This window comes from Drosophila kikkawai, chromosome 3R (genome assembly GCF_030179895.1).
Source record: "Drosophila kikkawai strain 14028-0561.14 chromosome 3R, DkikHiC1v2, whole genome shotgun sequence".
In the NCBI taxonomy this organism is placed as follows: Eukaryota; Metazoa; Arthropoda; class Insecta; order Diptera; family Drosophilidae; genus Drosophila; species Drosophila kikkawai.
This window is the reverse complement of record NC_091731.1, coordinates 15,840,807-15,863,042: the sequence shown is the minus strand read 5'-3', so window position 1 is coordinate 15,863,042 and position 22,236 is coordinate 15,840,807. Positions and strand designations below refer to the sequence as shown.

The window sequence follows — 22,236 nt, the reverse complement described above, 5'->3', positions numbered from 1 at the left end:
AGCTCCGCTCCTGCTGGTTTTTGGTTTGCACAGAAAGAAAATTTTTAATAGTACTAATAATTGTTTTTTAAATATGATTAAATGAGGTTTTTCCTTAAATGATTCAAGGACAATCACAGGGCTTGCTAATTTTGTACTGACTAGGAATAGCAAAAAGTTTAGATATTTCGATATTAAAGCGATATTTGATATATAGGTTAATATATCGATATATCGATATATCGTTGCAATAGATGTGAAATAAATCGATATTTTGTTAGAATATAGAAACAGATACACATAAACCAAACAAAACTTTTCAGATAGTTTTCAAAAATATCGATATATTAATATAAAAATTCGATATTTAAAATTTTATTATTTTTTTGAGTAATTGAGTACAATATTTTGGACGATATATCATACAACTTTTCCTCTCGATATGCATCCCTTTTGCTGACCTACCTAAACAGTTAGACATCACAAAGCTCAGATTAGACCTAGTTTTTAATTCTGTTCACTTTAGCAGTATATGCTGAGGACTTCTTGGGTGCTTCGCACTTTTCTTATGTTGGAATTTTCAACCTATCTTATTGCTAAACTAATTTATAGGATTATTTTTATGTATAAAAGGGAATTGAAGAATCAGATATGAATTTACATACATTACATACATTTACATACTCTTAAACAAGCAATTTGATAAAATCAGTTTAGTTTTTTAGAACAATGACAAAAGGGACTCTGGACTCTTTCAAGAAAACGCAAGAAAATCTTTAAGAAAATATATAAAGTTAAGGGTTTCTTTCGAAATTAAATACGTTTATACGTTTTACTTTACCCTCAAAAAATATTTTTTAAATATATAGAATGGTATAAGGGTTACTTGTTTAATGTTAAAAATGTATTTTATGATCTGTTTTCTAACCGTGTACTCTTGGCCTCAGAGCTTCAGCTTCAGAATCAGCTTCAGTTCAGCTCGGTTCTATCTCTGCGCATCTCTGTAATCATCATCAACACCAAGGCAAGACAAGGCTCCTCAGCCCAGTATGGCACGGCACGGCAAGGCAAGGCAAGGCACAGCAAGGCAGTCAGGCAGCCATCCTGTCCTCGTGCGCAATATCCTTGTCGTCCTTTCAGAGAAGCGCACACATACAGGCACATCCAACGAGACAGACACCGACACAGGACGACCGTACACATTTTCCATTTTCGTTTTCATTCTGGCCAAGTCTTCCTCTGGCCGGGCTATCCTTGTATCCTTGCCTTGCCTTGCCTTGTGCCTTGTGCCCTGTGCTGCTGAGTCGAGTCGAGTCCTTGCTGCTTCATTATTTCAGCATGCGGCTGCTCGATGCCTTTTCTATCTGATGGATACGTATACGTACCGTGGGCCACGTTCAGACTGCTGCTGCTGCTGTTGGTGGTGCCTCTGCTTTCCTTGTTGTTGCCGTGAATTTGCAGCATTTTATCCTTCGCTCAAGCATGGCTCTCTGTCCCTGTGTGTGTCTGTCTGTTTGTGTGTTTGTGTCTGTTTGTGCTGACAATAAAAGTTTCGTACATACACACACACACACACATCCACAGATCCCACAGACACAAACACACTCACATGAAAGCTTAATGCTTTGTCGCTGTATGCTCCTGCTCCTGCTGCTGCTGTTGCCCGTGTGTATGTATGCGTACATGAGTGTGTATATGTTTAGTCCATCGTATTTCAGAGCAAGTTTCATTTACTCTATAACCATGAAATCGCAAAGGAGGCTATAGCCGATCTAGAATGGTAGTTGGTATAAATAAGATCGTGTTTAGCTGAGCTCAAATAAGTTTGCTTGATCAGAGCTGCCCAGGCAGTGTCCTTGGAGGTTTCCCGCTCAATATCACATTGAAAATATAGTAAACCTATATACATATATCGAATTTATTAATATCTAAACAATTTTATAATTTATCGTTATTATATCGGTATTCTTGATAACTATCGAAAAAGGTTATTGAAATTATTTGTCTCTTTTTCCGATTTGAAATCGATTTATCCCATCAATAACACATTGAAAATATAGTAAGCTTTTATATATCGAATTTATTAATATCGGTATTGTTGTATCGAAAAATGTTTTTAACATTATTTGTCTTTATTTTTTGGGTTACATAAATAAACAGAATATCGATTTATCCTATCACAGCGATTAAATATCGATGTATTAAAGATTTTTGGTTCTAATATCGATACATTGTCGAGAAATCTATATTTTTGTCAATACGATAGCAGAGTTATGAAAGCTTCATGTCTCGGTTTCTATGGGGCACTGTTAGAGCTCCTTTGATCTAGGAAAAGATCGATAACCGGGAAAATAGCTTACACGTTATTATATTAATGAAATTGTATCCATAATATTGAATTTAAACCGTGTTTCTAGCAGCAAAAGTCCGGATTTAAAAAGAAGGTTGGATTCTTTCAGTTAAATCTACGCCTTAAATTAATAAAATCAATACTTGCACCATTGCTTTAAAAATATTTTTATAAAGTGCTTCTAAATAAAATATAAATCATTACAAAATCTTAAATAATAATTAAAATCCTTAAGAATTATTAAAAATTATATAAAATAAGTTATTTTCCAACTATTAGGGCACAATCCTCTTCGGCTATGCCCAGTTTCCACCTCCCATCCTGCGCTGATGTTCGTTATGCCGACAACGTAGCCAGTGTGGTGGGTGGTGGGTGGTGGCTCTGGGTGGTTTGGGTGGTGCGGCTGCCTGGCAAGGTGGGTTGCTGCTGGGTGGTTGGGTTTGCCGGCTTGATTGGGTGGCCGTGGTGATGGCTCTGGTGGGCGTATGGAATGAGATGAGATGGCAAAGCATGGCATGGGATGGCAGTGGGTGGTGGGTGCCGGGTGGCAATGCGTTGCGTTGGTTGCTCTTGCCTGTCAGACATTTGGGCTGTCGCCCTCCAACAACTGCTGGTGGGCGGGGTACGGTGGTGTCTGTGGGTCGCATAACGGTTACAGTGAAACTTTTGCCCTATTGTGACAAACAAACGACGGAGCAGGGGGAGGGCGGCCAGGGAGGCTGCCTGAGCCGAGCTGTGCTGGGGGAGGACAAGCAACTGGCATTCACCCTCAACCGTGCGCCTTCCCCTTCGGCCACCCCTGCACATCGCCCCTGCCCTGGGCTGTTGAATAGCAAAGTGAGCGACCGACTGACAGGCGAACCGAGCCTCAAATGTGTGCCGCTAAACAGGGTGTTTTCTTCTAGATATCCTTAAGCCTTAAGTTCTAGAACTCAAAATCATAGTTTTGTGTAAAAGAAATCGTAGTTATAAAAAACTTGAGCAAATTTTATCGGTTACATGCAATAAGTATTTTATAAATAATTAATTACCTACTTAATGAATTTTAGTTTTGTTTAAAAAATAATAACAAAATATGTTAAGTATGGTATAAATTTATAATTTGAAATAGAAATCACCAGAGATTTTAAGGCACCTAAAAACGTGTCTAAAAGTATGCAATAGCATTTTTTATCTATCAAATTTAGTTTATATTTTTTTTAAATAAAGGTAAAAACCTGTTATATGTATATTTATATTAAATATTTAATACATTTTTTAAATATTTTTAAATATCAATAGGCTTTATTTCATTTAATAAACTTTATAACTATTTTTTTAGAAATTTTCCTCTAGAACCAGTTGGGAATTCTAGTGCGTCGACTTGGACTTTCCTTTAGTTTTGGTTTAAAACTTATTGATTGAGCATAACTCTACAAAAATCCTTAAAGATTCATTAAAACATGATAAAGGAAAACCAACTTTAAGCGTCTGACTGGGGCACCCTTTTTAATCTCCCCTGGCTTTTTATGCATTCGGCTGAGCTGTACAGGAGGAGGAGGGGGGTAGTGGCAGGACAAGGGCGGTAAGGGAAACAGGGCGCAATCTACCTAACAGCAAGGACTCTGCTCAGCTCCCCCCGATTTCCCTCCACAGCCCCGGAGGAACTATTGTTGCTTTGGCTGTACGAAAACTAAATGAATGAGGCGAGTTTTTTGGGGTGGAGCCGTAGATCTGATGGGCAGTGGGTCGAAAGTGGGTCCGTAAGTGGTTCGGGGCGATATCTGTGTGCGCCAACGGCTTGAAATCCAGCTCCCAAGCTCGGTATTTGGTCCCTGCTGGAGGATTTCGACGGTCTAAAAGAGCAGGGACAGCGACGGCAGCACAAAAACTGTCCCCAAGGATCGCATACTGCGCAGCCTTGATTGAGCCATCGGCTCAAGTTCGCCGCTGGGAAGAGGCCATCGCATCGCATCGCAGCGCAAGGCAGCGCATGACGCATAGCCAACACTTTCAGGTTTTTATCGACAGTGTTTCTCTTTCTCGAAAAAAAAAATAATAAAAATAAAAACGCGCGATGAAAAAGCTGAACATTTTTTCGCGCTGCGTTGTTTGCTTGCCGAGTGACGAACCAAACCAAACCGAACCGAACCGAGCCTGAACTCTGGGAACGTCCCAAAAAAATATCTCATGGCAGTACTACACGCAGTTGACTTGGCATTGGTTCAACACCAACAACAATAGCTTCAACAACAACAACAACAACAACAAACGAAGGGGCTAGGCCCCATTGAAGCGGACCTAAGTGGGGCACATACACAAACGAACACACACTGATATATATTGTTGCCTTAACTGTAATTCATGGTAGTACTCCGATGATTTATCGATTTAGTAATCGATTGGAGTGCAAAGTTGCAATCAAATAAAATCAAACAATCGCAAGTAATCGATTTTTTCGATGATTTATGGACTGGTTAGGGATCGCAAAGTATCGATTTGTCATCTCAACTAATAATCGAGGGCAAAGCGAGAGATCTATAGAGGTAATTTAGGTACATATTCTGGGGTTTTGAATAATACAATGTTGGAGGTTTGGAAAAAATACTAGGAAAACACAAAAAATATAAGAAATTAACAACAAATAACAAGTCTTAAATATAAAATAAAAATATTAAATAAATATATATAAAATAAAAATATAAACATATATTTAGCTTACTTATAAATTGATTATAAAATAAAATTTACATAAGACTTTTGTAAGATTTATTTTAAATATATTTTCCTTTTATACATTTTAATTCCATCGATATATTTCTTTCTAAAGGTTAAGTGCTAACCTCCTTTAACCCTGCCCAACTCGATCGACCCCGCTGATATCCTTCTTGATTTAACCCACCAAAAGTTATTTTCGTGTGCCTGGTTATGATCCTGCTTAACCCCTTCAATTTTAATTAACCCATCTTAAATTGAGAGCAATCGATGGAGGAGAACACTTTCCTCCTGAATTCCCTGACTTCCACTCAGCTCTCTCCCTGCCCACTGCCACCCACTCGCTGAGTCCGCTACTATTTCTGGCGGATCGATGGTTCATATGGCCGAGCGTGTGTGTGTGTGTGTATGGGGAGTGTGTTGTGTGGTGTGCTTGTTGTTATTTCGGTTGCGTTGCGCAAATGGCAAGTGGTCGTCATCGCCATCGTCATCGTCATCATCATCGCCGGCATTGGCCATTTGTGCTGGCCTGAGAACCAGAACCGAAGTCAGGCTCAGGCAGCCAGAGTCTGAAGTTTAAAGCGGAATCTGAATCCGAATCTCAAGCTGGGTTCGAGTACGGAACAGCAGCCGAAGACTGCCGGTAGTCCAAATGGGAACAAGGTAACTCTGCACTCAAAGAAATAATTGCAGATTTTGTGATCTGAAATAAATGTATATTAAATATTTACCTGATTTAAAATTTAAATTCCTTGGGGATCGAATAGAACAACCCATCAGATTAACAATCTCTGTGTGTGATTTGGAATGGAGTCGAATTTCGACTAAGGGGTATAAAATCAAACTGAACTAGACATGAAGTTTAGTAAATACTTTAAATTGTTTATAACTAATAGATTTTATATGAAATTATATATTATATGATATTAATAGGTTTTATTGGAAACAATGACTTGTTAATAAACATTTGGTAAATAATAATAATGATCATAACAATTGTCCGAATATAGGCATAATTTAGGTTATATATTACACACATAATCACGATCTCCAAAGGGTATCCATACCTTCGATCTCTGCATCTCTAACTGTTATAATTTTCGTTATTATTATAGTTTTGCACTTGCAGGTTGTGACTCAGTAGTAGCAGCGGAGACACCAGCTTCGATCTTGAGTTAGGGACTTAAGGAGGTTCAGGGGTTTTGGGTGGCAATGCAGCGGGAAATGCGTTGTCACAACGGTGTGGTATTTCCTTTATCGCCCCGAGAATGAATGGTGGTAACCGAGGGAGGGAGCAGGTGTGGTGGGAATATTTTAGGTCTCCACTCGCACTCTCGCCTGCTGGTCCCCCCCCCCCCCCCACCATTCAACCCCCCTCTCCGCACTTTGGTTCGCCCACCGCCCACTCCTTAGCGTTTCGTCTCGTTTCGTTTCGTTTCGTTCGCTCTTTCGCCCGTTCGTTCGTTTGTCTTGACATTTGCGTTTTGCCTCTGCCCTCAGCACCACCGACACCGCACCACCCCCCCGCCCCTACCCCAAATTATCCGCCCGAAAAAAAAGAGGGGACAGTGGGTCGATGCGGTTTATGGATAAAGAAGGCCGGTCAATTGAGGCTAAGATGCGGTCATCTAAGCTCGGTTTATAATATTTTATTTCATTGGTTTTTTCTTCCAGCAAAATATTATTCATAGAAGTATTAAATATTAAAATTTTTTTAAGAATTTAATAAAATAAGGTTTTAGACCTTCTAAGTAATTAATTCACCACCATAGTGGTTCTCTTAGATCCAGATGCACGTGAATTTATTTATGCAAAAGCAAGACTAGATTGAGTCTTCTATTGATTTTCAACAGGAATATGTAAATATTGACTTATTGGCTTAAATAAAATAATTATTTTTATTTTTTATATTATAATATAATAATAAAATTAATATTAAATGTATCTATTATCTTACAATGTAACCGTTATCAATATTGTTTCTCTTGTTTTCCCTCAGTTTGTAACCACTGTGCCAAGGCTTAAGCGAATTTTCGTTTATTCTGATTACAAAAGGCGGCACCGGGGGGAAAGGAAGGATGGAAGGTAGGAAGAACTAGGGTTTTGGAGGGTGTTGGGTCCCCGGGTGGAAATGTGGGGGACCGAGCGCCGGTTGAGGCACAAATTCCAACTTTACTTTAACTTTAATGTTGGGTCGGGTCGGTTGGTTTGCTCGTTGTTGTTCGCTGGCAGCTCGGCTTTGCTGGCAACTCTGGGTTCTGTTCTGTTCTCAGTCCTCGGGTCTTTGGTATCATTCTCGTTCTGGGTCCGGTCTCCGTGCGAGCTGAGACCTTAGGACCAGTCGGTGCGACGATGATGACGATGTCTCTGGCTCGAGCACTGAGCACCATTGAAGCGAACCCTGCCGATGACCGATGATGTTTTGATGTTTTAAATACTCTAAAGGTGGGTTATATTATATAAAATTATATAATATAATTTAGTTAAAAATTTTATTCTAAATTTGGCTTGAGTTTATATTATATTATAAATTGAACAATTACTATTTCCTATAAAGATAATAAGCCTTGTAGTTAATTATATAAAAAATCATGTCTTTATATTTTATAGAATAATCGATTTTAGTTTTCTAAAATAATCTTCGTTTGTAATGATCCTTCCTCGATCTCTTGGCAAGTGCATTTTCCTATCGGCTTGTTTTTTATTTAAACAGATCCAAAATTCTTGTTCTTGGCCAGGTCTGGCGGTGCCTGGTTGCAGTTGCAAGAGTCGCCATCGCCACCAGTGTCCTCGATGTTGTTGCTGCTGTTGCTGTTGCTGTTGCTGGTGCTTTTATTCAGCATTTTTGTTGGGACTGCCGCTGGTTCGTTGGTTCGTTCATTTGCTGGTTATATATATTTTTATACCCGCCATTTGGAGAATATCAGGGTATATAGTATATGGCATTCAAGTAATTTCATAAAGCAGATATAATAAAGGATATAAATCTAGAGAACTTAAAAAACTAGATTTATATAAAGAGGAATTTTATACTTCTAATTTGAAGGAAATCAAGCAAATGCTTTTAAATTTTTATTTAAAAGAATTTGTAATGCAAAACAACAAAAAGAACTTGTCATTAGACGAGTAGCAACTGTGGTTATGAATGTTTTATTGGCACTACCCAAATCTTGAGACCACTGGCTAACAATTGCTAATTTTTTTGATACTTTAACTTCAATCTAAGCTAAAACCCGTTGGGAATCCCAAGCTTCGATGCAAAGGCAAAAGCAAACCTCGAAATTCGGCAATAGTTCTTTTTGTTGTTTTAAGATTATATTAAAATATTTTATAGATTTGAAAGGTATCAATTTAAAACCCATTTAATTTCTAAATAAAGCTTAACAATATTAAACCTTTAAGGTTAGTTCCCAAGGCCTCTCCTTTTACTACAGAATGTAAGACATTACAAGGTATCTCATGGTCGTGACACTTCCCTCTATCATTATTTCTTGTTTTTCTTCTTATTTTCCAACGGCGTCGCCGACTTGCCTGTGGTGCGGAGCCAAGCCAGCCAAGTCAGCCAAGCTATGGAAGCTATCCAAGCCAAGCCAAGCCGGGCCGGGCCAGGCCGAGTCGCGTAGAGTCGAGCCAGGCCAACCAACGCCATCGCATGCTTCACCTTCGCCCCACCGCACACACACACACAGACACACACACCGGCAGTTGGTGTGGCTGTTTCCTCTTGGCTCCCCCTTTCTGCTGCTGCTGGAGTTTCTTGTTTTCTTTCAGCATTTCCCCCTTCCAACAGCCACCATCCGTCCACCAGCCAACCCCATTCCCCGGCTCGGTACCCATTCCCATCTCTTGGCTCTTTGCCTTGTCGTAATTTTACTTGGATTTTTTTTTTTTGTGTTCATTTTCTTTTTCTTTTCCCTGTGTGTGTGTGTGTGTCGGTGTGTGTTTTCCTTTCTGTGCGCTGCTTTCTGCGCTGCCTGCGACTCGGTTTCGAAATAAACTTTAATGCGAGCCATTCGTTCGGTTTTGGGGTCTCAGTTTCTGCTGCTCTGTTAAATTTTCTGGTAAAATTTTGTGCGCAGTCAGCTCGCGATGCAGTTCGAGGCGTGGACGCGCTTTGGGGTTGCTCCAGGGTTTTTGCCAGTTTCAAAATGGGTCCTGGCTCGGGGGGTTAAAGAATAGGTAGGTTACCAAAGAGTTGGTGAATTGGAGACTTCAATCGGGTTAGCAAAGGTAAAGGCTTGAAATTCTTTATAGGAAATAGGTACTAGATTTATATATTTTGATATTACTTAACTTTAATTATTATTTATTTTAGCTTAGGTTCCGTTTTTCAATGACCAGTTAGGGGGATAGTAGATTAACTGTCAGTTATAGTTAAAATAAGTCGTAAGCACCATTTGGATTTTTGTTATACCCCGCATACTAAGCAGAGATTATATTTTAACAGAAGATTCTTAGTTTAAAAATGTCTTTAAGGTATAATTTTAAACAGAGGGCCAGTTTTTAGATGACCTTTTAACACGAGGGTTACTTAACTACCAGTTAAAATTAAGTTAGTTATAAATACCATTTAATTTTCTCAACTTCCGGAATTCTTAGCAAGGGGTTTAAAGGTAAAAATGTGTCTTATTAATATCCATTTACTTAAAGTTCAGTTAAGGTGTCAGTTGCTTAACTTCCAGTTAAAGTTGAGTTAAGTTCTACATAAAGCGAGGTTTTCTAAATTCGCAGCATATGGGTACCTGAAGATTATACAGCAAATACATAGTATAACAAAAGATTTCCAGATAAGATTTAACTCTCACAAGGAACTAAATAATTTTGACAGTAAGTTGTTTTTTAGAGAAATATTAACTCTATATTGAGAAGCCTTAAGTTGTTTCTAGACCCTTATTTAATATCGATTTCTTGGATATTTTATTATTTTTTTGGTTCAATCAAAAAGGCATTTTAAAGATGTTAAAGTTTGCCCAGTAATACCTGATTTTTCAACTTCCGATTAGAGCTAACGTTAACCATAAACCCAGCATTACTTATGGATTAAAGTTTTAGTAATACAAAAACAATAAGAACGTTAATTTAAGAAGTGAGTTCTTAAAGTAAATAAATATTTAACCATAAGATTTAAAATAAATAAATATTTAACAATAAGATTTAAAATAAATAAATATTTAACAATAAGATTTAAGTGAACGTTATGATTAATCTAACGTAAGCCTTAACACGTCAATATATTTGTATCTAATAGGAATTTATATATTTTTATAACCCATAACCCCTCCGATATTATCCTTTGCAAATGATAGTCCTTTGCCAAAGACCGAGCTGGTCTCCTTTTGCGCAGTCTCGCCGCATTGCAAGTGGCCGGAATGCTTGGTGCCGTTTATAGTTTCACTATAAAGGCGGCGAACATATGAATATTTCTTTCCATCGCTCGCTTTTTGGCACGCAAACGCACACAGCACCAAGCACCGAGCACAGCCATCCCATCGAACCCGGCCACAGTCAGCCAGCCAGCCAGTCAGTCAGCCAGCCAGCCAGCTAGCGAACGTCCTCGACAAGCCCAGTCAGCCAGGCCAGGCCAACAACAGGCAACATCATCAACGGCAACAGCAACCACTTCAGTTCCTCCGCCTCGCAACCGTCGCGCCATTCGTTTGCCATACAATCTGAAAATATAGAAAAAGCAGCACCAGCAGCAGCTACGTCGACATTTGGGACGTTCGTTTGCTGTGTTCGTTTGTTGGTAGCGCTCAGAGCCGGAGCCCCATACAGCAGATACAGATACAGATACAGATACGAGGGGCACACACACACGCACACACACTCGGTTTCAGATACTGTGCCAGGCCAGCAACATATACGAATGAGTGCTGCCCGTACATATACGATTTTTATATTTATATAGAGTCGCAAGCAACACGCGCACTGGATTCATCGACGGAATCACAATGCTCTACTGCGACTACGGCTGCAGATATAGATACGGATGGTTGGACGGACGGACTGGCGCGGGTTGACTGCTTGGCAAAAATAAAGATCTTTCGGGGAAGGTCGAAGGGTTTTTGGGGTTGATTTTCTGAAAATACTGGGAAATAGCTAAAGACAGCGATGTAATCTTGGGAGAGGAGTGGTTCTTACGGGGTTGTTTTAAGAATGGTTTTAGATTGTTTTAAAAAGTTGATTTAACTTCAAATTAGAATTATTTCTTCACTTACAAAATGAGGGAATTTAAAATATAATTAAAATTTTTCTCACAAAGAAAACAAGATTTGAAAACAAACCATCAGAGTTATAGAATTTTAAACAAATATTCATTTATAATTAAGATAAAATAAATTAAGACTATTAGTTAAACAAATAATGATAATTTTCTGAAATATTTAAATCGGAGAATCGTGAAATTGTATTACTGATGTAATGATTGTGGCGATTGCAGATAATATCTACATATACATATATCGATTTTTAATCGACATTTGATGCTAAAGTCGATATATAAATTGATTGACTTAACTTTGTAATATACTTTTGTGCGATAAATCAATATATTTTGTTTGATATAAGGGACCAATATACACACAAATAAAAAAAGGAAAGGTTAAAGTTATACAATTTTTTAAGAACATCGATATTTTACCGATATATATATTTAATATTATATTTTATCGATTTTTTCCTAGCGATAAATTATAAAAATACATAAATCCTTAGTTAACCTTAACAGCATATGGAGAAAATTAGAAAATTAAACAGAATAAAGAATGTAAATGTTCAAGTCATATTTTCTAAGCAAATACATAAGTTAATTATTATATTACAATTATATAGTATATATTTTATATAATGTATATAAAATATTATAATTTTACAAATAAATAGTTGAATTAATTGAACAATTTCACTGGCTATACTCCGATATAATTGAATAACTCTGAGCTGACTGAGCTGACTACCCAGAATCGCTCGATGGAGATGACGAACTGTTCAGTTCCCAGACTCTGGCTGACGATATACACGATATATACGAAGACTGTCGTCATCGCCCGAAGTGAATTTCAATGCAAAGCTGAGACCTGCGGAGAAGCTCTTGTTCCAGCTGCATTTGAAGAGCTGTTGCTATTGCAGCTTCGAACCCAGAGCAATAAATGAATATAAAAATTTGTGATTCTGTTCTTCCGCTCTGTTTTGGACGCCTCTTTGGTTCTTTAGACTTTTATTTTGCCATTGGCTAACGGACACTTGTCCATTCGAACCCAAACAATGCCGACTTTTGCTAACTAATTTTCCGAATACTCATGGCCGACAGCTTCGGCTTATTACGAAGCGAGTCCAAGTCGTCGGGCCCACATCCTGTTTGAGGTTGTAAAATTGTAATCTCTGTGAAATGCATTAGCCGGCTGCTGCGACTCTGTGTTGGCCGTTTTCCTTTCGTTTCCTCATTGAATACGAACAATCTCTTTGTTTATAGGTTTTGTTTGTGGAAATTAATGTAACTATTAAATTAAAAGTTTATTAACAAGGTAAAATATTTCATTAGTTAGAGGGGTTTTGATTTTTTAAGCTTGGAATAACTTGTATTAATATAAAATATTGATTGAAATATTTATTACCTCTTTGGTTAAGCGGAAAATTCTATTTATTACACATTTTAAAATATTGTAAATAAAATTAGTTATTTAAAAAATTAAAAAAAAAATCTTAAATCTTAAAATAAAAACCCTTTTCTAAGCCTAAAATTTAAAATAAACTAAAAGCCTCAATGCTCACTGGCGCCTTTACAAAATCCAGCGTTTAAAAGTGAAAACCTTAGCCACCCCATCTAGTGTTTGTTATGAGTAACAACCAAACGTTCATAAGCGCTACAGAATACTAAATTAATCCAATAGAGGTCGCCAGGGTATTTCCATAACACCATTTTCCAACACTAATTTTGAGTCGTACTTATTCTGGCAGCACTGACTTAACGGTTAACAAATTAATTGAAACGAATTAGATATTTATTTATAAATTGGAAAACATTCTGAAGACTTTCACAAGGATTTTCCATGGCTTTTCTATGGGTTTTCAGTGTTAAATCGAATTTTCCAATATGACCGCCAACGACTTAAGTGTGACCAATTTCCATGGAGTTCAAAAATCCCTTCTTTTTCCTGCCAATTTCAGCATTTCGCTGCATCTCTACTCAGCTGTTTCAAAGACCGATCAAGTTATAAGAATTTGTTGCTGCCGGAAAAACTATTATTAAAATGATGCAACAATCCAAGCGCATGGTGAGTAAACGTAAAACACCCACCTACAGAGTTAAATCAATAAATCTATTGTGTTTTAGCTGCTGCCCCTGTTGAACGGCCTGCGAAATGTGCCGGCACGCAGTGCAACCACAACGACGGCGGCGGCGCCCGCCAAAATTGAAAAAAGTGCGTAGTTCGCTGAACATTGTTGTTATCTTTGAATTGACTATTTTATGTTTGCCTTAATCCACGCAGCGGTCAACACGGTAACCATTTTGGGACGCGTTGGGGCCGATCCGCAGTTACGCGGTTCCCAGGAGCATCCGGTGGTCACGTTCTCCGTAGCCACACACACCAACTACAAGTAAGTACATGTGTGTGTATGTGAGTGCGGCGCAGCATGTGTTCGCAATTGAACTTGAAACGAAATCTCCAAGGAGGCAAAACAGTCGCATTCAATGGATTAGTAATAAATCTTAGATCTAGAATTCAAAGGCTATACAGTCACGGTCAAAGTTAGGGGAGCAGACTCATTTTGGCACCACAGTCACAGTCGTGGTTAAAACTATAGGCATTGATAAAAAAACAGGGCATGCAGTGGCAGTTATTTTTAAGTTTTTATTCAAGGAAAGCTAACTGAATATAACTAACCTCTTCCCTCTCACAAGATACGAAAATGGCGACTGGGCTCAGCGGACAGACTGGCATCGCGTGGTGGTATTCAAGCCCAATCTGCGCGACACCGTTCTGGAATACCTGAAGAAGGGCCAACGCACCATGGTGCAGGGAAAGATCACCTATGGAGAGATCACTGACCAGCAGGGCAATCAGAAGACCAGCACCAGCATCATTGCCGACGATGTGCTCTTCTTCCGCGATGCCAACAACTAGGATAGAAGTCTACCCCAACCTAATCTTAAGCACAAAGTTGAACTTGCAGCATTGTATGCATTTAGAATATATTGGATATATATTGTGTTACCAAACGTCAGATTACATGCCTAGAGTTTTGTACATCTAAGAGGTGTCCATCGGCTCATAATTTCCAGTCGGTTGGCAGGGGCACTTGGCGGTGCATTTCTTGTCCTCCATCAGCCGCTCGAACTCGCTTTGGAGTTGATTAACATGGGTCTCCAAATCTTGAATCTGTTTTTCCATTGACTCCAGGGTGGAAGTGTGGTAGCTTATGAGCTTAGTTATCTGCGATAGCTTTAGTTTAATGTATTGTTAAGATCTGGTTTTGGATTTCGTACCACACTCCCAGGAGCTAGTTTCTCTACAGACTCCTGGTGAAAGGCCTCGATCTCGTTTTTAATATTGTTGAATTGAACAGCTGTTTTTTCGGTGGCCAAAAGCTGTTCGAGAAGGTCCTCGTAGGTGGCACGAGCCAAAGGGTAAACTCGAGGCGATGGATTCTTGGAGTTTATTTGACAATTCCTCTCCAGTCGGGAGACGGTCTTCTCCGCCTCAATCAGGTTGGTCTCGTTCTCATTTAGGTCCATTTCCAGCTTTAGCATGCAGCAGTTCAGGGAGCCCAGCAACTGGTCCACTGAGAGAAGCTGGTAATTACAAAAGAGTTGTTAACATATAAGAATTATCGAAGACAAAGCTAACATTTATAGCGTTGTCTAGGCACTTCTGCTCCTGTTCTTTACAAAACTGACTCTTGATCTCGAAATCCGATGCCATTTCCCTCAAATCATGATGTAGTATATCGGCCAGCATGTCTAGGTGCATGAAAGACATCGGTCCCTCTGACATGTTTTCTTCACACAAAATTTAGCTAAACTTGGGGATTATTTTGTTATATTTTAGAATATAATTAATTTGGTTTATGGGCTAGGTGTTTGTGTCGCTTGTAAAAGCTCTGAAATCTTTGTGTCTAGTTTATATTGGTTGCCTTTGCATGACATTTAACTTACCTACTATACGATGTACATAGTTTTGGACATATGAAAGTATAAACTTGAGATCATGATCACTAGGGATATATATTTTATAAACTTGATTTTCGAAAAAGTGAATTCTGTACGATCGCGTGCGCATGTCTTACATTTTTGTAATTTTCTTGAAAACGAACAATTATCCAAAATTGATCTTAGCACCAATTATAAAGCTAACCAAGAGCTACAAATTTCAAATTTTGTAAAATTAAAATAAAGTCTAGGAACATGTTTTTTTTTTAGTTTGAACTAAACATTAAACTATTTGAACTATTAAACTATTAGTTTGAACTAAACTATTAAACTATTTCTAATATATTTCCATTAATGTCTAAGAACTCCTACTCTATAATCTTGTAGGAAAACTGCCTGTTATTTTAAGACTTAATTTTGATCCAATATGCATTACTCCACAGTTAGATAGCTCTTTAATCCATCAACATAGGTGGCCCACTCAGCAGACCCGCGATCCACAAGCCGCCGCGGAGAAGCTCTCTCCACATGCATGTGTGAGCTTGGAGCGGGTCGACCTTATCGCCGTTTGGAGGCTTCTCTGTGTGAGTGTGTGCCAAGCACTCAGACAGAGCTCCATCATGGTTCGATTTCTCGCCGAGCGGCACAGTTCGCAGTTAGCTTTTTGCCAGTTCAAATGCTGCCGGCGGTCGGAAGAGTTGAGAGCTGATCGAGCGCACCCGTCCGCGGTTTTTCCTTTCGAGCACGTTGTCTGTCTCGACGTCTTCGCGATCCGCAACTATCAGTGCTCTGTTTACTCCACTTTTCCGGAAGATGAGAATTTGTTGAAAGGCAGGCAGCTCCTCAAGAACTTCCATTTATCATCCTCGAATATAATCACAAGACAAAAAATAAACAATGGCCGTGGATTATGTACTGGAGGACCTCATGGGAAAACTGGGTAAGTTGTGTGGCAGCGCTGAGACTTTTGGGAGGTCAACTGTTACGTTACGTTGCCAGGCGTCTCCATCCCAAGCTGATAAGGTGCCCGGGTTGCTCTTATCATTCTGAGAGCTCTTATCAGCCGCTGCAAGGCAGCTCTGCCGCGGGGCGGATAGTGGATAATACGTTGGAATATTTGATTTAGCCGCCAGCGGTGTGACGGACGGACATTCTGCTCTGCATACAAATTTCCTAATTAAATTTTTGTTTTAATCTGCAACTGTCTGTCACGCACTCAAAGGAAGCCGCCGCCTCTAATACAGTTTTAATTGCAACTATTTTTGCTTTTTGTTTTTTCAATTTAATAAATCCCCAAGGCCTCGGCCAGTGATAGACATCTATGACAGCTGGACAGGGTCTTTCAGCGAAATGCTCTTAGAATCGGGTTTTGGCTTTAAGTGGAAGCTTAAGTTATATTAAGTTTCTACGTAAATTACAAAAGTACCTAAGCTGTAGTTTATATTGTGATACAATTTATAACAATATTATATTATTTATAAATGGGTTTTTCATCTTTAAAAAGATGAAAGATTTTTAAGTAAAGACTTATCTTTATTTTAAAAGATTTTCCTTATGAAACCTACTATCTTAGGACCTAAAGTATGTGCACTTAAGTAACCTTTATATCCATAAATATATTTTTAATTTTTAAAGGCAGACTTATCCTTGATTTGGTACTTTCTAATCCTAAACCCATAAGCCACATTGTACTCTTAAATCGCGTGGTGGATCGGCCTAGATCTGGCACAATGACGCTAAAACCGGCAAGCAAACATGGTTGAATTAGGAGAGCGACGTGGTATTGCAGATTACTTTTGTCACAAGACGCTAAGGTGGGCCTGTCATAAAGATCTTGGGATCCCCGGGGGAATTTTCATTTAATTTACAGTGTAGCTAGAACTCTGCGGTTTATGCACTGCAGTTAGCTAGCGAGAGATACGTTTTATACGATTTTTTATTTGTTTATTTTTATTTAAAACAGTTAAGAACAATTGTGGGAATACAGGGAAAGCTCAATGGGCGGATAGGTTTAACCACCTTAATTATAAAAATTAATGGTATAAATAGAGAATCAACACAGAAAATATTCCTGCAGTAAGTTCAACCAATTTCACAGTCAGACCCAAAATCATGGGTTGATTTCACGGTAAACTACAGTATAACCACGTAACGTCTTACGTCTTATGACTGCTCTACAGTAAATCCGAACACGATTCTGTAGTAAAAAGGTCACAATATACAGTTTCATTGTAAAAAAACTGCAGGTTTACAAGTAAATAAATCTAAAATAAGCGTTAATATTTAATCTAAAATTCCCAAGAAAATGTTGGTAAATAAACCTTATTTATGCCAACTTCCTAACAATTTAAATTTATTATCAAGCCTTTATCTTTCGGCTACTGTTTTACTTTGAAACTGTCATAGATAAGACCCAAAAATATTCCACAATTTAAATCTAATCATTTCACCTGTTGAGCTTCTCTGCAGCTTCTTTCACCTGAGCTGTAGAATCACAATATTTGCAACACTTTTCACGGGAATTGATTTAAAACTAAAACGGAAACTGGTTTTTCATTTAGCAACCTAGAAAACGTAAAGTGTGCCTGCTGGAAAGTGAAAGAGAGATGCGGAGAGAGAGGGAGTAATAAACGCATTAAAGGCTTTTTTTTTAACGTATTAATCGTATTATTTATTTATACATTCATTCGCACTCATAAACAGCCGTGTCTGTGAAATGCAAAAAACTCAAACTGGTTTTGTGATTCAGTTCCCTCGCTCTCCCCCCTCAGACAATCCCTCAAAGTTCACATGTCGACTCTCTCAGGTGTATTTACTTTTGTTGAAGGCCTCTTTGGCGGACAAGTAGCTCTAATTACTTTGAATTTGGAGGCGTGTTATAGTGCGGAATTCGTGACTTTCTGGCCAAAAGAAGGTTACTACATACAACAGCAGTTTTCAAAGTACTTCCACGTGTGGGGCTAGAACAAAACTAAAACGACCTTCGGTAACATATATATTTCTATATGCAATGAAAGTGAAAATATTGGTAGTTAAGGTTTGAGGAAGAACTGGTAGTAAAAAACCCTGATCTACCTCAACGAAAACTATATTGGATTTTAAGAGAAATAAAAGACTATTCTTGCTTAAGGGGGGAAAACGAGTCTTTATTTAAAATTTGTTTTGGCGAAACTGCTAAAATTAGATGAATGAAAAAACACCATGTAATAACACAACATTTAAACAATTTTTTGTTGAATTTTTTATTAAAAAATATGTAGAAACACAGGAGTTATAGGCAATCTCCCGATCGGCCTCAAAAAAAAAAAATTGATTTGCGGTGTACTTTCTAACAGTCCACAAAAACATCCGATATCGAAAAAAATATAATAAATTCGTTAAAGGATAACTGTAACGAGGTACTCACGTAGCGTTTTTATTTTTAAAATTTTGTCCAGGTTTTTAAACTAAATTGGAAGTCAAAAAGCCAAATTTCGACTAACAATTTAAGTTACTTTGTTAAATAAAAAATATAATAAAATTAAAATTAATAAAATCTTGATTTGAGTACCTTTAAAATTAGTTAACAAAGTTATGTACCAAATTTCAAACCGATTGTTTGAGTAGATTTTGAGTTATCGTGTACATAGATCTTCAAAATGGGACTTTTTGATACTGATACATTGAACAGCAAACTACCTCCGTTCAACTAGGCATAACTTTGTCAATTTGGCTAAGATCGATGTAAAACTTTGACATAATATTCTTCAGATATTGAGCCTTTATTATTCATAATAAAAAGTTAAATACCATACCCCTCCCTTAATAGAAATTCAATAAAGTAAATCGAATAAAGTTCTATATGAAAAATTCCATTTTTTATGATTATTGGGATATTGCCTTTGCCTTATCAAAATCACGTATCACTTATATTACACACAGAGCTTGCCCTACATGTTTATCTTAGTGAGTATACAAGCTGTGCTTTTAATACATCATTATACCTGTGTGATACCTGGGGGCTCTTAAAGAGAACTGCAAACAATGAATGAGAGCCAAAACAAATGTCACATTCAAGAGGCACTTGGCAACCATAACAATAAGCCTACGGGATGCCATAAATTCGAGCCAAAACAATAGTGGCTGATATATAGATTGTATATAGCCTCTGATAATCCGTTATGATTTGATGATATGAGAATTTACTATGCCGGTTATCAACATGATTTCACCCCCATCGATTGGCAAAACCTGGCCTCGGCAATTATACGCTGATTATGTATATTGAGTGGGGGTAATTGAATTTAATTAAGGATTGTGACAAAATTTTGAAATTGAGATTAATTAAGACATGCCACCGCCTCTTTGGTTTACACTTTCGATGACATAATTTTACACTATCTGGGCAATCATTTCAATTATGAAAAGTTGAAAATTCTCAGACGATCTCCTCACTACGAGCCTTGTGTGTAACGTAACGTAACTCTCGGCCGTAAGCATCGCATCCCATTGTTTAAACGATCAATAAACGTAACCCACAAATCAATTGAAATGGCTGATTGAACATTGGAGCGCTCATGTGTCAAAACCGCGTATCTAGGCTACACAACCAACCAGCAGCTAGAAATTTACACAGCCCCTCGGTGCCCTCTATCAAACTGCGATCGCGATCGAAGTCATAATCGATTCAATGCATTCTCATTCTCTCTCCGCCAAGACATCCAAAAGCCTCTGAAACTAAACCAAAAACCAAAGTGTGGGCAAATGTTTGTGGGGCATTTGTATGCGTTTCAATTGAAATCGAATTGAAAAAATTCCGCTTGATTTAATTGCATAGCCTTTCGAGTGACGCCAATGCCGTTGACACACCATAAAGTGTTCGTCCCATCTACATAAAAGTGGGGTGTTTTTTGTGTTTATATATATTTTCAAATTTATTTATTTATATAAATTTATTAACCAAATTTTAATATTCCTTCTTTATTTTCCCTTTCTTTTCCAGGGGAATTTGGCAAGTACCAATTCCTGCAGTTTTTCCTGCAGGTACTCTCCGGCCTCACCGCTGGCATGCACATGCTCTCGCTGGTCACCGTGGCTGCCGTCCCGGAGCACCGCTGCTTTATCGAGAATGTGGACAACAGCAGCCTATCGATGGCGCCATGGAACTCGAGTGACATACTGGCCGCCATACCGTTGAAGCCCAACGGTGAGCTCGACTCTTGCCACATGTTCGATCCGAGTGCACCGGGCACCAATGCAACGGTGGCCTGCACAAGTTACGTATACGACACGACGTACTACAAAACCTCACGCACCATCGATTGGAACTTTGTGTGCGATCGCCGATGGATGGGGGCCATTGTCCAGACCGTTTTCATGCTGGGCGTATTCACGGGGGCCGTCACCCTTGGCGGACTGGCCGACAAAGTGGGTCGCAAAACAGTGTTCTGCTGGTCGGCTCTCATCCAGCTGATCATCGGCGTGGGAGTGGCCTTCATTCCGGAGTATTTCTCATTTATGGTGGCACGCTATCTGCTGGGCATAGTGGGATCAGCGGGTGCCTACATCTGTGGATTTGTGCTTACCATGGAGCTGGTGGGACCCAGCAAACGGACGGTGTGCGGCATTACCTTCCAGGTGAGAAAGAGAGATATTTTATACTCAAAGTAACCCGTGAATAACATTCCCTGATCTCCTGCAGGCTGTCTTTGCTGGTGGCATCATGCTGGTGGCCGGCTGGGGAGCCATCATCCACGATCGGCAGCTACTACAGGTGATCTATGGACTGCATGGCTGCCTGTTCCTGGGCCACTGGTGGTGGCTCGACGAATCTCCGCGCTGGCTGTGGATGCAGGGACGTGCCGCCGAGGCGGTGGACATTGTGGCCAAGGGCTTGAGGTTCAATGGATCGGGCATACCGGTGGACAAGGAGTACTATGTGCAGAAGGCCAAGCAGCAGGCGGCGGCGCAGGAGAAGAGCAGCGCCGGTCTGAGTGATCTATTCCGAACGCCCAATCTCCGGATGAAGACCCTGAACGTGTGCCTTTGCTGGTTCGCCAACTCCCTCGTCTACTACGGTCTCTCGCTGAGTTCCGGGAAGCTGCACGGCAATCCCTACCTGATCCTGTTCATCATGGGCCTGGTGGAGTTCCCCAGCTACATAACCATTGTGTTCGTTCTGGATCGCCTGGGTCGTCGCTCGATCACCTCTACCCTGATGCTGGGCGGCGGCCTGTGCTGCATTGTGGCGGCCTTCATTGCCCAGGGCAGCAGCACCTCCACGGCGGTGGTAATGGCGGGCAAGCTCCTCATTGCCGGATCCTTTGCAGTCATCTATAACTATTCGGCCGAGCTGTTTCCCACCGTCGTCCGGAACTCGGCCATGGGCCTGGGCTCCATGTGTGCCCGTCTGTCTGGAGCCCTCACGCCCCTCATCTCCCTGCTGGACTCGTTCGATCCCAAGATACCCGCCGTACTCTTCGGTATGGTGGCTCTGGTCTCAGGCTTCTGGGTGATGTTCCTGCCGGAGACCATGAACCAGCCCATGCCCGAGTCCATTGAGGATGGCGAGAACTTTGGCAAGGGCGACACTTGGTTCAGTCAGTGCGCGGGTCGCAAGCAGCGACAGAATAGTGTCTATCCCGATGATCCCGAGCAGATGGTGCCGCTCAAGAACATCGAGAGGAAGTGAGGCCGGAAACCAAAGACGTTGGTCCCAAAAAGAACCAGTTCAAATTCCTTGTTGCACGCCTGTTTTATCCTTGTTGTTAAGAATTCTTCTACTCCTGTTGTACTCTTCTGCCTAGTTAGTGTAAGCTTCAAAGTTTTGCTATCATCCATTCCATCTTGTTTTGTGAATAAAAAAAAAGCCGCAGTGTCGGCTTGTTCTCTAAAAAAGGGTCTGAAATGGGGAAGAACCTGATGTAAGACTAGTTTTCTCCCCATTCTATAATACAGCTTTTTGAAACCAAGAACTGGAATAAACTTTTCTAAAAGCCAAAATATTTAAACTTTAAAGTGCAGAATTCACGTTTTTTGGTTTCTTTTGAGTTGGTTTAACTTCAATATATTTAAATTTTTCGAA

The 22,236-nt window shown here is 39.5% G+C and overlaps 3 protein-coding genes across 4 annotated transcripts; 2 read left to right on the top strand and 1 right to left on the bottom strand.

Moving 5' to 3' along the window:
- The first annotated feature begins 13,186 nt into the window (after positions 1–13,186).
- On the top strand, positions 13,187–14,251 carry mtSSB (mitochondrial single stranded DNA-binding protein). The gene is made up of 4 exons (XM_017180094.3): positions 13,187–13,296; positions 13,356–13,443; positions 13,513–13,621; positions 13,926–14,251. The coding sequence occupies exons 1-4, from the start codon at positions 13,273–13,275 to the stop codon at positions 14,146–14,148; spliced, it is 444 nt and encodes a 147-aa protein (XP_017035583.1). The 5' UTR covers positions 13,187–13,272; the 3' UTR covers positions 14,149–14,251.
- LOC108084072 (uncharacterized) lies at positions 14,186–15,142 on the bottom strand. 2 transcript variants are annotated; one of them, XM_070287243.1, is made up of 3 exons: positions 14,872–15,142; positions 14,511–14,816; positions 14,186–14,466 (listed from the first exon to the last, which is right to left on the bottom strand). In XM_070287243.1, exons 1-3 carry the CDS (start codon positions 15,016–15,018, stop codon positions 14,275–14,277), a joined length of 645 nt encoding a protein of 214 aa, XP_070143344.1. In that variant the 5' UTR covers positions 15,019–15,142; the 3' UTR covers positions 14,186–14,274. The 2 variants fall into 2 exon arrangements, with proteins under 2 accessions (XP_070143344.1, XP_017035579.1); XM_017180090.3 differs by having other exon boundaries at positions 14,186–14,457; positions 14,872–15,139.
- A 690-nt stretch (positions 15,143–15,832) lies between these two features.
- On the top strand, positions 15,833–22,151 carry LOC108084305 (organic cation transporter protein). The gene is made up of 3 exons (XM_017180468.3): positions 15,833–16,113; positions 20,155–20,789; positions 20,854–22,151. The coding sequence occupies exons 1-3, from the start codon at positions 16,071–16,073 to the stop codon at positions 21,841–21,843; spliced, it is 1,668 nt and encodes a 555-aa protein (XP_017035957.1). The 5' UTR covers positions 15,833–16,070; the 3' UTR covers positions 21,844–22,151.
- Positions 22,152–22,236: the final 85 nt, after the last annotated feature.

What these genes read in the sequence shown, in the direction of transcription:
- mtSSB (XM_017180094.3), top strand. Translation starts at nt 13,273, where the DNA reads ATGATGCAACAATCCAAGCGCATG. An exon ending in GCCCGCCAAAATTGAAAAAA is followed by an intron (nt 13,444 to 13,512) that starts GTGCGTAGTTCG and finishes TAATCCACGCAG; the next exon opens with CGGTCAACACGGTAACCATT. An exon ending in GCCACACACACCAACTACAA is followed by an intron (nt 13,622 to 13,925) that starts GTAAGTACATGT and finishes CCCTCTCACAAG; the next exon opens with ATACGAAAATGGCGACTGGG.
- LOC108084072 (XM_070287243.1), bottom strand. Translation starts at nt 15,018, where the DNA reads ATGTCAGAGGGACCGATGTCTTTCATGCACCTAGACATGCTGGCCGAT. An exon ending in GCCTAGACAACGCTATAAAT is followed by an intron (nt 14,817 to 14,871) that starts GTTAGCTTTGTC and finishes TGTAATTACCAG; the next exon opens with CTTCTCTCAGTGGACCAGTT. An exon ending in AACTAGCTCCTGGGAGTGTG is followed by an intron (nt 14,467 to 14,510) that starts GTACGAAATCCA and finishes ATTAAACTAAAG; the next exon opens with CTATCGCAGATAACTAAGCT.
- LOC108084305 (XM_017180468.3), top strand. Translation starts at nt 16,071, where the DNA reads ATGGCCGTGGATTATGTACTGGAGGACCTCATGGGAAAACTGG. An exon ending in GGACCTCATGGGAAAACTGG is followed by an intron (nt 16,114 to 20,154) that starts GTAAGTTGTGTG and finishes TTTCTTTTCCAG; the next exon opens with GGGAATTTGGCAAGTACCAA. An exon ending in TGTGCGGCATTACCTTCCAG is followed by an intron (nt 20,790 to 20,853) that starts GTGAGAAAGAGA and finishes GATCTCCTGCAG; the next exon opens with GCTGTCTTTGCTGGTGGCAT.